Genomic DNA, 16,934 nt, shown 5'->3' on the forward strand with positions numbered 1-16,934 from the left:
TGCAACCAGCTTCCCCTAGTCTACATCAATGGATCCTTTTGGTTGACCAAATAATTCCAAATGAAAAATGTAATCTATACTAATAGAAACTGTTTGGACACATTTAAAAAAGTGTGGAATTTTTGGAGGGACTCAGACCTGACTTCTTTGGACAATGCTTCCTCTTGGCACATACAGGGTATATTGAAGCGGTTGTAAACCGATGGACTTTAGTTGTTTTTTTTACACCCTGCAAGGTAAAGGCGTAATGTGCTAGTATGCATTGCATACTAGCACATTATGTTAAACTTACCTTAAAACTAAGTCTTCCCGCACCGAGATCTCAGAGCTGCAGCATGCTCCCATCTTCGCATTTCTTGCTTCCAGGTTCGTGGACTCCGGCTCTGTGACTGGCCATAGCCGCGATGATGTCATTCCTGCGCATGCACGCGAGAGCCGCCGATTACGGCACAGGGCTCAGAAGGAATGACAGACCGTTCCTTCAGAGCGCATGCGCCAGTGGAGTTACTGGGTGCATGTAATATAAATATCTCCTAAACGGAGCACGTTTGGGAGATATTTATACTACCTACAGGTAAGTCTTATTATCGGCTTACCTATTGGTAAAAGTAATGTGTGGAACTCTACTTCCACATTAATAGTATTTGAATGACAACAAATGAGACGCTGGTTGTGTTACTGTTCATCATTTAATTATAATTACCATACAGATAATGTCTGTGTATGTATACATGTATTTTCCTGTGTGCTGTTACTTTGTCTGGAAAAAAGATTTTATTTCAATATTCGTTTTGAAGTCAAAAGCAGTAAATAGTTTGTTTATCTTCACCAACATCATTTGATCCAAGGCAGGCATTATGGTATCTGGTAAAAGACATTAAAGCCAACTCTAAAAGAGAAAAAAGGAGAAAATGTTTTGGTTACATGCAGCTATTTACTATGCACCAACATATTGTAGAGCCTATTTTAGAAGAATGGTGATGAAGTACAAAGTGGTAAACTTTCCACTTTTCCTCAGTGTAAGATGAATGCCGATTGGTTGCTGTTTCAAAATATTGTCAATTGCTTGCCATTTTCAGCTTCTCCTCATTAAATAAATAAACTTGTAAAACAGGGAAGAATTGAAGGATAAGTACACCTCTGGTTCCATGTTGCATGTTACTAATGTGTTACTATTAAGCAGCCCACCTCACCCCCACCCATGACAGCAGCGGGGGTTCCTCCGCCTGTAACCGCTGTCACTTTAAAAAAAATGGTGTGGCTGTGCAGGGCTCCGTCCCCAAGGCTGTGTCATTCATTCACAGGGATCTTTGAATGAGAAAAACTACAAGTCCCATCTGCCACTGTGGCAGATGGACTTGTAGTTTCAACGAACTGCAAGCGCACTGATCAGCATGCGCACAGTTCATTCATTCTTCCTCTAGCTTCGTGCCTGTATGGATATACGGGCACAAAGCTGGAGACAGACTGTGTTGGCTGGTGTATTGCCCTGCAGGCTGTGAAAAATAAATTCACTTTTTTTACCTGCAAAAACATGTGTATTTATGTGAACCTTTAAGCACATCTACAAATTTGGTTTACCATGAGTGGGACAAAAAAGTTCAATGATTTTGTTGCACTGTCCTTTTTTCTGTATTAAGCAACTCTGGGGCAGATCCACAAAGAAATTACGCCGGCGTACCTATTGATACGCCGGCGTAATTTGAAAATTCCCACGTCGTATCTTTGTTTTGAATCCTCAAAACAAGATACAACAGTATCTCGGCTAGATCCGACAGGCGTACGTCTTAGTACGCCGTCGGATCTAAGCTGCAATTTTTCGGCGGCCGCTAGGTGGCGTTTCCGTCGAATTCCGCGTCGAGTATGCAAATTAGCTATTTACGGCAATCCACGAACGTACGTCCGGCCGGCGCATTTTTTTACGTCGTTTGCGTTCGGCTTTTTCCGGCGTATAGTTAAAGCTGCTATTATGAGGCGTACTCAATGTTAAAGGGTCAGTAAAGGAAAAAATGTTTTTGCTGAAATGACTGTTTACAGGGTATACAGACATAAAAGTTAACTGATTCCTTTTAAAAATGATTAAAAATAGATAAAAATCAATCATATAATGTGCCTCTAGTTTCACTTTCGGTTTTAAACTGGTTTCATGTTTCTGTGAAGTAGAGAGAGACACAGAACAAAAACAAACAACTCCAGGGCAGTGTTTTGTTTTTAAAATTAATCTGATTGGTTCTGAGGAGTTTTAGACACACAGCTTAGACCACAGTGAGAAGCTCCCAGTACCATGGTTATAAGGAGCCAGACAACCAGGAAGTGTGGAGATCACAGCAGAATTACAGCTACTTCAAAGCAAAAACGAGCAATGAGGACATGAAACCAGTACTGCAGTAAGGTAAAGGAAGCTATTTAGCTAAAAAAAAAAATCCTTTAGTGACCCTTTAAGTATGGCCGCCGTTCCCGCGTACAATTTTGAATTTTTTACGTCGTTTGCGTAGGTCGTTCGCGAATAGGAATTTGCGTAGAATGAGGTCACCGTCGCAAGCATTGGCTGGTTCTGCTTTAATTTCGAGCATGCGCACTGGGATACCCCCACGGACGGCGCATGCACAGTACAAGAAGAAACGTTGTTTACATCGGGTCGCAACGTATTTACATAAAACACGCCCCCATTACTTCCATTTGAATTCCGCGCCCTTACGCCGCCAGAGATACACTACGCCGCCGTAACTTACGGCGCAAATTCTTTCAGGATTCGAAAAAAAAAAAAAGATACGTTACGGCGGCGTAGCGTATTTTAGATGCGCCCGGCACAAAGGTACGAGGATCTGCCCCTCTGTTTCGAAACCAGAAACCCCTGAAAAGCAGGGGGTTAATACTTCTCCTGCTGCCCACACTACTAAACACTATTCTGATGAAAATACATTGTCCCCTAATCTCTGCAGAAACCATCACTACCAGTAGTATCTCTCTCCTGTGCCCCCCTCTACACTTATTAGCTATTTTTGAGGACCCCTAAGTCACTACTGTGTCCTGTAGTGGAAAAATGTTCACGGGCAGTGGGAGAGGTATGTATCTACCCCTTCATTATAAGTGCTATGTTGTACGCTACATATTCCTGACCCCTGCACTGTTATGGCTAACCGGAGTGTTTATTGACGCAATAGATGCTGGTTGCTAAGTAGTACTGTACATACTCTGGGCCATTGCACCCGTTGAATGCTACATATGCTAGGCATGTTACAATCCTGACTTTTTTAAGGTAGACCTAGACAGTCACTCAAGCCAACTGTTATTTGACTAGATCAGGCAATGGTCTCGTGTCCTTGGAACCCACATATGATGACTTTTGGACGGAACAATCAATTGTTTAGCTCAGAAAATGTGCTACTTTCCCAATTATAAGCATTACCGATGGGTCCAGTGCTGCTACCCCTTCACTCTCCTTAGAAAAATTGATTTCTCTAGCGTTCAAAAGGTCAGTCACCAGTCATGGATAAGCGCACGGTCTATGTTATCTCAAGGACAATGCTTTAGCAGTGCAGCCCTCCTTAGACAGGGGAATGCAACTAAGAATTGCAAAATAACACACAGGGGGCACAACAAACGCCTACTGTGTTACCCGAGTTTTAATAAAGTAAACCAAACAGCCAAATAGAAATAAATACTCACAAACAACAGATTTTCATGTTTGGGAGACACATCCCCTTCCCTAAAGCTCAGAAGAAGGGGATGCGTCCCTGAAACGTGTCAGCCTGCCAACATCGCCAATTGCTCGGTCATCCGTTGCCACATTGATTTACCATCAGAGAGTGTCATGCGCTTTGCATCCGTTTGTGTTTATTTGGCTGTTTGGTTTCCTTTAATAAACCTTGGGTAATGCACTAGGCATTTGCACCCCCTGTGTGTTCTTTTGCACCTCCACTCTCTTTCCCTATGCACTCAACATAGCAACAAACATGAAGCTCAGCTGAGTCAAGCTGTCCTATTAGTGTGCCAAAAGCAGCATTTGAGGAAGGTCAGATCATACATGATGTCTATGGGCCCTTTCACTGTTCATGAGTCTATGGGGTAGATCCACAAAGAAAGTACGCCGGCGTATCTATTGATACGCCGGCGTAATTTCAAAATTCCCGCGTCGTATCTTTGTTTTGAATCCTCAAAACAAGATACAACGGCATCTGGGTTAGATCCGACATGCGTACGTCTTCGTACGCCTTCGGATCTTAGATGCAATTTTTCGACGTCCGCTAGGTGGCGTTCCCGTCGTAATCCGCGTTGAGTATGCAAATTAGCTATTTCCGACAATCCACGAACGTATGAGCGGCTGTCGCATTTTTTTACGTCGTTTCCGTTCGGCTTTTTCCAGCGTATAGTTAAAGCTGCTATCTGGTGGCGTACTCAATGTTAAGTATGGCCGTCGTTCCCGCGTATAATTTTGAAAATTTTACGTCGTTTGCGTAAGTCGTCCGTGAGTGGGACTGGACGCCATTTACGTACACGTCGAAAACAATGAAGTCCTTGCGACGTCATTTGGAGCAATGCACACTGGGAGTTTTGACGGACGGGGCATGCGCAGTTCGTTCGGCATGGGGATGCGCTTCATTTAAATGAAACACGCCCCCTACCTGCCCAATTTGAATTCCGCGCCCTTACGCCACGAGAGATACACTACGCCGCCGTAACTTACGGCGCAAATTCTTTCAGGATTCAAAGGAAAGAAAAGTAAGTTAGAGCGGCGTAGCGTATCTCACATACGCTGCGCCCACGCAGATGTATGTGGATCTGCCCCTATATGTTGAATTTTCCCAGGTGGCTATTGCTCACCTAAATTTCAGCTGGCATCATGGGTGTCTGCAGAGAGTATACATGTGTGTGCTACAAACGTGAATGTCTGGGTAGTTATTAGCCGGTAGAGACATAATCTTTGGCAGCCAATACATTATGCCTTTTTGTGATCAACCAGAAGGTTGCTGTGGTGTTGTATTGTGAGAACGGACAGAATACAATCATCACTATTGTCAGCTATAGCCAGCGGCATTGATCTTTCGAGAAAAACCCGATTGGGTGGTTGTACACATGTCGAGCGATAGATTGTCTTGTGTACAACCAGTCTGCCATATATGGATCAAAATTCAGCTGGTCCCTGCGGAACTAGACAATTTTTGATCCATGTATAGCTTGCTTTACAGTCCAATTGTCCCCTAACTTCATTCTGATGTTACTTGCTAGCTGAGCCCTATATTTGTTAATTCCAGAGCTCAGCTTTAAAGCCTAGGTTTAGGAAGTTTTTTTGTTGTTTAATCAGCACAAGGGATAGAACTTGCATTTAATCTGAGGTGTCCCTTATGTTGGCTATCATAGTTGAAATCCTCTGTCCTCTGCCCCCATTATACCCCTCAACTGTAATCTTCTGGTGCTGAGTTTCTGCAATACTGAGTGTTGTTGACATCCAAGATCTCCTCCCAAACAGTTGGTCAAAGGTAAAGTTTTGATAAAAAGGCAAAATCCCTTTAAATTGGTCTCTAATTTTCAACAGTGAGTCTTCTAGGTGTATACAGTACCTTGTTTGCATCCAGTTATGTTTAGCATCTGAGCTCTCTTCTCTAAGTAACCAGGTAGTTTGTAGAACCTGTCCTGTCTCATTTCTGAAACATTGGCCCGTGAATACTGTGATAACGTCTGTAAAAAAAAAAGCCATCTGGTTAATATCAGCGGCCTACACATTACCATATGCCCTAGTAGGGCCCTATTATCATTCTCTATTATTCTTTTACCTATTAGGAGTTATTAGCAGAATTATTCTATGACCCTTTAGGGGTTAATACTAGTGATCTATGAATTACTTTGTAACCTTATTCTAATACCCATCTGAGGTTCATATTAGTGGTTTATGAATTAATCTATGATGAAGTAGGGGTTCATATCAGAAAACTATAAATCACTCTGTAACCTTTTAGGGTTTAATATCGATCAATATTAATGGCTAATAATTCATAGGAGATCTATAAATTAGTATTTGACCTATTAGAAGCTTTATGTCAGAAGTCTATGACCTTTTTCGATTTAATATGAATTGCCATATAACCTATTAGGGTTATTATCAGATGTCTATGAATTACTCTAGGACCTATTGGAGTTAAACATGAGGAGGCAGATCCACAAAAGCACTAGGCCGGCGTATCTATTTATACGCCGGCGTAATTTTAAATTTTGCGCGTCGTATCCACAAAACAAGATACGACGGCATCTTGGGTCGATCTAAGTTCTAAGCTGCAATTTTTCGGCGGCCGCTAGGTGCCGTTTCCGTCGAAATCCGCATTGAGTATGCAAATTAGCTAGTTACGGCGATCCACGAACGTACGTCCGGCCGGCGCATTGTTTTTACGTCGTTTGCGTTCGGCTTTTTCCGGCGTATAGTTAAAGCTACTGTTATGAGGCGTACTCAATGTTAAGTATGACGTCACCGTCGTAAGCATTGGCTTGTTCCGGTTAAATTTCGAGCATGCGCACTGGGATTCCTCCAGGGACGGCTCATGCGCAGTTAAAAAAAAAACGTTGTTTACGTCGGGTCACAACGTATTTACATAAAACACGCCCCCATTACATCCATTTGAATCCTGCGCCCTTACGCCGCCAAAGATACACTACGTCGCCATAACTTACGGCGCAAATTCTTTGAGGATTTGAAATAAAAAAAAAGTTACGGCGGCGTAGTGTATCTTAGATACGCTGCGCCCGGCGTACAGATGCGCCACTGTTCGTGAATCTGCCCCGAGAAGTTTATGAATTACACTATTAGGTCTAAAATACACCATAGTATGATTGCAAAAGATTGTGTGTTTTGCTGTTCCCTTATAATGAAACCAGCAAGGGACAAGAATTTTTACACGTGAAAATGCCTGTGTAGGAAAAAAGAAAAACATTTCAAATCAGAACTTTGTTCAGCAGAACCGGGTGTATACCCACGTGTTTTTTTTTTCTTTTTTTCTTTTTTTACACCCACATGACAGCAAATATATGTATCTTGTTTTGATAGTTATAATTATTTTACAGAGGCTTCAAAATTGCCAGTTTGTCCAAGACATTCTGGCTTTGAGTGGAGTCATTTGATTGCCACACTGATTTCTTATATCTTTCAGGTACCCAAGAAGAGAGATTTCTGTACCCAAATTATTGACTTTGCCTACCTGTTATGGCCAAAAAGTCTCTTCCTTGGTCAGGCCCATACTGGGCCAAAAATAGGCTTGGGCATTTTAGGCCAATAGGCCAGAGAGCACAGAGAGGAAGTCATAGAGAATGGGGTGGATCGGAGAGCAACAGGGAGCAGGAGAATACAGCAGGGGAGGTGGACAGCACAGGGGAGAAGATGGAGCGCACAGGGCGAGAGAGCAAAGGAGAGGTGGATAATATGGGGGAAGCTGAGAACACGCAGTAGGGTGGAGAACACAAGGGAGGGGGAGGGCAGACAGCACAGGAGGTGGAGAGCACCGAGGGAAGGACAGCGCAGAGGAGAGGCAGAGAACACTTGGGGGGCAGAGAGCACAGGGGGAAAAGCGGAGAGCGCGGGGTAGGGCAAAAAGCATTGGGGGGGGGAGGTTGGAGAGTACTGGGAGGGTGGAGAGCACAGGGAAGAGGTGGAGAACACAGGGGGAAGCAGATAACCCTGAATGGGGCAGAAAGAACGGGGGGCCAGAGAGCAGAGGAGGAGGGCTGGAGAGCATAGGGGGATGTCAGAGAGCACTGGGGGGGTTGGAAAGCACTAGGGGGCTGGAGAGCACAGGCTGGAAGGCATATAGCACATGGGGAGGCGGAGAGCACTGGGTGGGCCAGAAGACATTGGGGGGCTGGAGAGCAAAGGGGTAGAGAGCACTGGAGGGGCTGGAGAGCACAGGAGATAGGCGGGAGAGCACGGGAGATGGGAGGCTGAAGAGCACAGGCAGATGGCGGAGAGCACGGGGGGTGGAGAGCACATGAGGGGGGTGGGAGGAGTCAGAGAGCACTGGGGAGAGGGCAGCAGAAAGAAGCTGGATAGGAGGAGCGGCTGCATATAGAAAAATCATCTCTTCGTTTAATTTTGTGGCTGTTTGACGAGGTAATTTTTTTATACTAATAAAGATTTTTAATTTTGTATTTTTCTGCACTAAATCAGTTTATAACCATGATCACTTTCTTATCATTGTGGTTTTGTCTCCACATGTAATAAATAAAAACCTTACAGGTTCTAATGGTACTCTACTCTAGGCAAAAGAAAGTTTAAGTACACTTTACATTGCTTAATTTGTTATAACTTAGTTTACATAAAAAGTGAGATTGCAGAGGTTATCACATAATTTCAGATTCTCAGAACAGAAAATATCCCATCTTGCTGTAAAGACCGGGACACTTTCACCTAAATACCTGACAATGTTATTAACTTTTTTAACTTTCTAACATTTTTGTTTTAAGTTTATTTAACATCAAAATAGATTTTTAGGGATTGTTCTAACCCTGTGTTTAGTAGAGACATATTTGACCTCTAATGTAATCACTTACTAAACTTGTAAGCTAAAATGATGTTAGAGAAGAATTATGTTGTGTTCAGTAATGGCATTTTGGTTACCTACTGTATATAGGCCACACAATGTTCAAGTTAATGCCTAAGTTTAGGAAAAATATGTTTTAAAAAAAAAACAGCACAAGGGACATTTCCTAAATTTTTCTTGCGTGTTTCCTGTGCTGTTGACGGCTGTAATAATGCAAATCCAAAATCCTCTACCCCCTTCCCATACCCAGAAGACATAATCTTCCAGTGCTGCACGGCTACCATCGCCACCAGACCTATGACAGGCACCAGGGCCGGAGTGGGACTCATTTTCAGCCCTGGAGTTTCATGCCTTAGACCAGCCCACTTTAGTTCACGACTATTAAAATAGTGTAATTAAAACCTCAAAATATAAGTTTGCAATGGCGCACTGTTCTCTACAGCCTGTAGAGACTGAGTACAGACCCCCACTCCCTCAGTCCAAACCCCTCTCCACCAAGTAAAAAAACCCTTCCCTCAGTACAGACGCCCCATTCCCTCAGTACAGAGCCCCCTTCCCTCAGTACAGAGCCCCCTTCCCTCAGTACAGACCCCCCTTCCCTCAGTACAGAGCCCCCATCCCTCAGTACAGAGCCCCATTCCCTCAGTACAGACACCCCATTCCCTCAGTACAGAGCCCCCTTTCCTCAGTACAGAGCCCCCTTCCCTCAGTACAGAGCCCCCATCCCTCAGTACAGAGCCCCCATTCCCTCAGTACAGAGCCCCCATTCCCTCAGTACAGAGCCCCCATTCCCTCAGTACAGAGCCCCCATTCCCTCAGTACAGAGCCCCCATTCCCTCAGTACAGAGCCCCCTTCCCTCAGTACAGACACCCCATTCCCTCAGTACAGAGCCCCCTTCCCTCAGTACAGACACCCCATTCCCTCAGTACAGAGCCCCCTTTCCTCAGTACAGAGCCCCCTTTCCTCAGTACAGAGCCCCCATCCCTCAGTACAGAGCCCCCTTTCCTCAGTACAGAGCCCCCATCCCTCAGTACAGTACAGTACAGACCCCATTCCTTCAGTACAGACCCCCATTCCCTCAGTACAGACCACACTCCCTCACTATAGACCCCCCTCTCCACTAAGTACAGTCACCCCCTTCAGTATAGACCCCCCCTCCCCCAGTCCATACTCCCCCTACACTAAGTACAGTCACCCCCTTCAGTATAGACCCCCCCTCCCCCAGTCTATACCCCCCCTTACACTAAGTACAGTCACCCCCTTCAGTATAGACCCCCCTCCCCCAGTCCATACCCCCCCTACACTAAGCACAGTCACCCCCTTCAGTATAGACCCCCCCTCCCCCAGTCTATACCCCCCCTTACACTAAGTACAGTCACCCCCTTCAGTATAGACCCCCCTCCCCCAGTCTATACCCCCCCTTACACCAAGTACAGTCACCCCCTTCCGTGTAGACCCCCCTCCCCCAGTCTATACCCCCCCTTACACTAAGTAAAGTCACCCCCTTCAGTATAGACCCCCCCTCCCCCAGTCTATACCCCCCCTTACACTAAGTACAGTCACCCCCTTCAGTATAGACCCCCTCCCCCAGTCCATACCCCCCCTTACACTAAGTACAGTCACCCCCTTCAGTATAGACCCCCCCTCCCCCAGTCCATACCCCCCTTACACTAAGTACAGTCACCCCCTTCAGTATAGACCCCCCTCCCCCTTACACTAAGTACAGTCTCCCCGGCCAGCCCAGAAACCCTACACTAAGTACAGTACAGACACCCCTCCTTCACTCAGTCCACACTTTGTGCCCCTCCTCCATCTAGGAAAGAGTACATTAAAGACCATATCTCGGCATACACAGCAGTGTATTACCTCTGTGTAAAAAGCCAAGGAGGGGAGGACCCACCTATTACACCACACCTCGGCTCGGCTCAGGCTGGCGATAGACACCACCTCGCAATCTGTCACCCTTCCCTTCCCTCCCCCTACCTGTTCCAGCACTCACATCCGTTCCGGGCGCCAGTCGGCAGCTGGAGGGGAGACGAGGGGAGCGTGCAGCCGCGCCGCCCGCGCGGGGACAGTGACATCATCATGTCTGTGAGCTGTGACTGGCTCAGCAGGGAGCCAATCACCAGCTGTTTAATGCGGGCGTCGGTCGCTCCCTCCCCCTGGCCAAGTACGCCCCGTATGTAGCGCAAGTCCCACGCTATAGTAGGCCGCCGCGCCGGGGGCTAAATTTATAAGGGAGCCAGAAGGCGGCCGCGGAAGCTAATATAAATAAAAGGACGGATCGAACCGGCCCATAACCCGACCAGCCCACCGGGAATTATCCCGGTTCTCCCGATTAGCCAATCCGGGCCTGACAGGCACTCATCAAGGATGCCGACTATGCCCGCTTTTTCCATTCCCCTTTTCCATTCATAGAAGGTGTACTAAATTTTTCATGAAAATCGCTCTATGAATGGAGGAGGTGAACTTCTCATTTATCAGCATGTCCTCCATTCTCATTCATGGAAGGTGTAATACGGCTTCTATGAATGAGGGGAAGAAAGGGCGGGCACAGTTTGCACTTGGCAGTCTTTATTAACCCCTGTAGCACCAGAAGATAACCACTGCGGGGTATGACAAAGGTGCAAAGGATTTAAGATTTTGACTATTACAGCCGGCACCAGCACAAGGGACACTTTAGATTAACCACTTACCCACCAGGCGAATTTCAGCACTCCTCTCCTACATGTAAAAATCATAATTTTTGCTAGAAAATTACTCAGAACCTCTAGAGAATAAAATGGTCGGTCATTGCAACTTTTTTAGTTACACAGTATTTGCACAACAATTTTTCGAACGCAATTTTTTTGGAAAAAAATATTTCATGAATAAAAAAAACAGTAAAGTTAGCCCAATTTGTTTTGTATAATGTGAAAGATGATGTTACGCCGAGTAAATAGACACCTCACATGTCACGCTTAAAAATTGCGCACACAGTTACAGAGGCGGTCTAGTGCTAGAATTGTTGCTCCTGCTTTAACATTCGCAGTGATGCCTTACATATGTGGTTTGAACGTTGTTTACATATGCAGGTGCGACCTACTTGTGCGTTCACTTCTGCGTGCGAGACTGCGGGGATGCTTTAATCTTTATTTCTTTTTTATTGTTTTATTTCTTTTTATTTTATGTTTAACACTTTCCCTTAAAAAAATAAAATAAAATTGGATCACCAGAATGTCATGACGGCCAGCAGTCGGCAAGTGGGTAAATGAAGGTAACATCCCTTGTGCTGATTTTTTTTTTTTTTTTACATTTTTTCTTAAAATTATACTTAAAGGGGTTGGAAAGGTTTGTTTTTTCTTTTCTAAATAGGTTCCTTTAAGCAAGTACATTGTTGGTTCACATACATTTTACTTCGATTTCCCTTCTAAAAAAAAAATTTCTTTGAATTTCTCACTTTCTGTTCCTCCTCAGTAAGCTTGCCCCCCATCATCCGACCTGTTCTGGCTGGGGGTTAGTCAGCGTGCTCGCCCCCTCCCTTGAGACTACATCCCTGCGGGGAGACGCTGTAAACGTTCACAGCGCCTCCCCTCGGATGATGGGGGCAAGCTTACTGAGGAGGAACAGGATGTGAGAATTTCAAACAAGGAAAAAAAACATTTAGAAGGGAAATGGAAGGAAAAGGTAAGTGAACCAACAATGCACTAGCTTAAAGGAACCTATTTAGAAAATAAAAAACAAACCTTTACAACCCCTTTAAGGGAGGCTAGTTCACACCACATTCCAGTGCTTTTTTTTTTCTGCATCTAAAACAGGTTACATGATTTCCATGGCATAGTTCACACCAGTGCTTTCAGTTCCAGTGTATTCCGGTTCCAGAAAAAAAAGCACTGGATCCCAGTACAGTGGGAAAAAAAATCATCTGGAATACATCCGGAAACTCATCAAAATACAACAACAACGCACTGGAACACATCAAAAATGTGTTAAGAACGCACATACAGAAACGCATCCGGTATGGATAAGGAGGACATTTTTGTGGTGTGAACTGCCAATAACACTGATAAAGCTAAAAAATTATGTTACTTTAGTAAATTATTGACATTACAGTATACAGTCTACAGAATTTAAAGCGGGAGTTCACCCGAATTCTTTTTTTTAACATTAGATTGATGCTCATTTTGTCAAGGGGAATCTGGTAGTTTTTTTAAAAATGAAGCAGTACTTACCGTTTTAGAGAGCGATCTTCTCTGCCGCTTCCGGGTATGGGTCTTCGGGACTGGGCGTTCCTATTTGATTGACAGGCTTCCGACGATCGCATACATCGCGTCACGAGAAGCCGAACGTCGGTGCGGCTCTATACGGCGCCTGCGTACCAACGTTCGGCTACTTTCGGAAAATCGTGACGTGATAGATTCGACCGTCGGAAGCCTGTCGGAAGCCTGTCAATCAAATAGGAACGCCCAGTCCCGAAGACCATACCCGGAAGTGGCGGAGAAGATCGCTCTCTAAGGCCCCGTACTCATGACCAAACATGTCTGCTGAAACTGGTCCGCGGACCAGTTTCAGCAGACATGTTTGGCCGTGTGTAGGCCCGAGCGGACCATTTTCGGGCGGATCGGACAGGTTTCCAGCGGACAACTGTTTCCTGGACTTGCTTTAAAACAGTCCGCTGGAAACCTCTCCGCCCGGACATGTACGGTCGTCTGTACAGACCTACCGTACATGTCCGGCCGCCCGCCATCCCTCGCATGCGTCGAATGACTTCGACGCATGCGTGGAAGCATTTTAAAGGCAGGCCGCCCACGTCGCCGCGTCATTGTCGCGGCGACACCGCGTCATCGACGCGGCGACACCGCGGACACGCCCCGCGTATTGTTTACGCGCGGACCTCTGTTCGATGGTGTGTACAGCCATCGAACAGAAGTCCCCGGGCAGACATGTCCGATGAAAACGGTCCGCGGACCGGTTTCATCGGACATGTCTGCTCGTGAGTACAAGGCCTCAAACGGTAAGTACTGCTTAGATTTAAAAAAAAACTACCCGATTCCCCTAGACAAAATGAGCATGAATCTAATGTTAAAAATTAACATTTCCGGGTGAACCTCCACTTTAAGCTAACAATGATAAAGTTGGAGAAGAAGTATATTACTTGTAAACTGCCACATGACGGTAAATCCAAATGTGGGGAGTCCTGATGACTGTTGATATCCAACCAGACGTGATTCCAGAATGGTTTTATTAGTGGTGGATACAGCCGTCTGGTATTTCCCTACTATAAGCCCATTCTTGTCAACATATACAGTCATATTGGAGCCAAGGTCATTCTGCCACTGACCAGTCAGGTCACACTGTGCAAGACATAGAATAAAAAAGAGAAAATACAGTAATCATACTATTGTTATGACTATATACTAATGTAATACATTTTTGTTGGAAAAATACCAGTGTTGAACCACAACCAATTATATTTAACTGGACAAAAAAAATGATATTTTGATTATAATAGAACTTTGATACCTAAATCCATTCCCATGCTGTTGCCTTACCTTTGCATGAATACAGAGACTTATGCTTAGCAGACCCAATGCTAAAACTAAATACATGTTCATCCACTTGTGCAGTCCAGTGCTGAGAGAGCTTAAGCTGCCTGTTCTGTCTAATATATAGTGACTTTGGGTGTGACTTTGCAACATTGTAGATACAACAATTTCCAAGTAAACAACATTACTTAGAAAAGTTACAGTTACTTCTAAATTTGGAAGCCTTCTTACCGTTTGCTCAGTTTCTATATGACTGGAATTGTTCAGCTTCAACCAAACATTTGTGCTGAGTGAATATGGTCCTTCTATTACATAATTATGGTAGATCTAGGACAGGGGTGTCAAACTCAATTTCATTGTGGGCCGCATCAGCATTATGATTGCCCTCAAAAGGGCCGGTTTCATCTGTAAGGTTAGATGTCCAGCGCATCCCTTCCCCTTACATTTGATGTCAAGAGCCACCCCACCATTAGAAGTTGAATCCCCCACTCTCCCTTACATCACAGTGTGCCCCTCTTACCTTATACTGCTGGGAAGAAGCTGGATGCATTGCTTGAAAGCAGAAAGTCAGAGTCTGGAGTAGGACCAGAGGAGGGCTGGAGCTCTACTGCAGCTGCAGGAGAGGTGCGAGGGCCACATTAAATGGCCTGGAGGGCCGGATTCGGCCCACGGGACTTGTGTTTGACACCTGTGATCTAGGAGATTGTACAAAGATTTCATGGTCATATTTTATAACCCATTTTTCCTGGATCTAATCAGAGTCCCTATTATGCGTACAATCTTATTTAAATCCAAGTTGCTAGATCTATTTTTTCATTTGAGACAGTTTTATAATGTATTTTGGACAGAAAAGTAATCCAGTTTAACAACCAGGTCTCAGTGCTCAAGTCAGAAAGCCAATAGGATGATGCTTTTATAGCAAGCATCACTAAATGGCGGACCGCGCTCCAGGCTGAGTTACAATCCAGACAGGCATAGGCGTCTGCAGGTAGGGGAAAGGGGGGTCAAGTGCCCCCCCTGGAATTAGGGATCGGATCAGCACTGTTAAATTTAGCCCAGTGGCGTTGCTATGGGGGTGCGGGTAGCAGGGTGCCACCCGCCAGTGTGGTGACACCATCAAGGTGCAGTCAAGCCCCCCATCAGTGTAGTGTGACTGCGGGCTCTTTTCCCTGCTCAATCCAGCTGAGAACTCGGCAGTGCTTTGATAGGAGAAAGGCGAGCTGTGGGCTGTCAGAGGTTTCTCCCACTCGAACCCCTTCTCCTGTCAAGGAGAAGAAATGGCGGCTCTCACTAGGTTCCCCGCCCAGCTTCCTGACGCTTTGTTCCTTCCCATTAGCCATAACTGAGGGCCCCGCTGCCCAGCGTCACCAGAGAGAGCCACGCTGCCCAGTGCCACCAGAGAGAGGAACACGCTGCCCAGTGCCACCAGAGAGAGGAACACGCTGCCCAGCGCCACCAACGAGAAAGCCACGCTGCCCAGTGCCACCAGAGAAAGACTGAGCCATTGCCAGGGTATAGACATGCTAGACTACTGATCAGAGTCGCTTCCGGGGAACCCAGAGTGAGTGATCGTCCAGCCGGAGAGATCACTGCTGTAGTTTTACTGTGTCTGGTAAGAGGGCCTGTCGGCCATTATCCATTACTTATTGTATGGACTGTAGTATATCTGCAGTCTCTGACCATGATAATGTGATACTGACATTGTTGAAAAGGGGCGGCACAATTGGGTGACCCTAAAATGATGCCCCCCCCTGAAAAAAGCAGGGAACCCCTGTTGACAGATGATGATTTATTGGTTGTTAAGGATACAGCGGGCCCACTCCTTAGCAACCAGCTATATACAGTTTGTTTAACCGCTTCCTGACCACCCGCCATCATTATAGTTGGCTGGATAGCACAAACCGCCGTAGGTGTACGTCGGTCCGTGCATGTGATATAGCGGGCGCATGCCTTGCGCCGGGGCAGCCCACCCGCGGGTCCAGCGGACTCTATGCCAGTTGGTGACCTGCGATCGCAGTATATCAGATATATATTTCATGGTGATCTGCTGTTCCTAGTGAACGGGAACATCGATCTCTGTGGTGTTCTGGGAAGCTCATCCCCCCTACAGTTAGAACACACCCAGGGAACACAGTTAACCTCTTGATTGCCCCTAGTGTTAACCCCTTCCCTGCCAGTGTAATTTATACATTGATCGGTGCATTTTTATAGCACCGATCAATATAATAATGTCACTGGTCCCCGAAAAGTGTCATTTGGGGTCAGATTTGTCCGCCGCAATGTCGCAGTCCTGCTAAAAATTGCAGATCGCCGCCATTACCAGTAAAAACAATAAACAAAAGTCCCTAAATCTATCCCATAGCTTTTAGATGTGATAACTGTTGTACAAACCAATCAATATATGCCAGTTGCGGGTTTTTTTTACCAAAAATATGTAGAAGAATATATACCAGCCTAAACTGATGAATACATTTTTTTTTTCCAGATTTTTTTCACTGGATATGTATTATAGCAGAAAGTAAAAAAATAAATATTTTTTCAAAATTGTCACTCTTTTTTTGTTTATAGCGCAAATAATAAAAACCGCAGAGGTGATCAAATACCACCCCTCCCGCCGCTCTCCCATGCCCTCCGCCACTTACCGGAGCTGTCGGTAGCAGCAGAGGCGATCAGGTCCTTCTGCTGGCTGGGTATGGAGACGAGTGAGGGGAAGATGGCCCCTACCCGTCTCTATAACATAGCAGGGTGGAAGCAGCGTCAAAACGTCACTTCCGCCCATAGCTCTTAAAAGGGGCATTTTCTTATTTTTTTCTTTCAAATGACAATTTTTTTTTATTGCATTTTAGTGTAAATATGAGATCTGATGTCTTTTTGACCCCAGATCTC

The 16,934-nt window shown here is 45.4% G+C and overlaps 1 protein-coding gene across 1 annotated transcript; it reads right to left on the reverse strand.

Annotated features, from left to right (window-relative positions):
- Nucleotides 1-670: 670 nt before the first annotated feature.
- Nucleotides 671-14,166, reverse strand: LOC120930330 (avidin-like). Its single transcript, XM_040341532.1, has 4 exons — nucleotides 14,055-14,166; nucleotides 13,658-13,856; nucleotides 5,562-5,679; nucleotides 671-889 (listed from the first exon to the last, which is right to left on the reverse strand). Exons 1-4 carry the CDS (start codon nucleotides 14,115-14,117, stop codon nucleotides 856-858), a joined length of 414 nt encoding a protein of 137 aa, XP_040197466.1. The 5' UTR covers nucleotides 14,118-14,166; the 3' UTR covers nucleotides 671-855.
- Between the last annotated feature and the right edge of the window lie 2,768 nt (nucleotides 14,167-16,934).

Source organism: Rana temporaria, chromosome 1 (genome assembly GCF_905171775.1).
Source record: "Rana temporaria chromosome 1, aRanTem1.1, whole genome shotgun sequence".
NCBI lineage: Eukaryota > Metazoa > Chordata > Amphibia > Anura > Ranidae > Rana > Rana temporaria.

What these genes read in the sequence shown, in the direction of transcription:
- LOC120930330 (XM_040341532.1), bottom strand. Translation starts at nt 14,117, where the DNA reads ATGAACATGTATTTAGTTTTAGCATTGGGTCTGCTAAGCATAAGTCTC. An exon ending in GTCTCTGTATTCATGCAAAG is followed by an intron (nt 13,857 to 14,054) that starts GTAAGGCAACAG and finishes TGTCTTGCACAG; the next exon opens with TGTGACCTGACTGGTCAGTG. An exon ending in CGTCATGTGGCAGTTTACAA is followed by an intron (nt 5,680 to 13,657) that starts GTAATATACTTC and finishes TTTTTTTTACAG; the next exon opens with ACGTTATCACAGTATTCACG.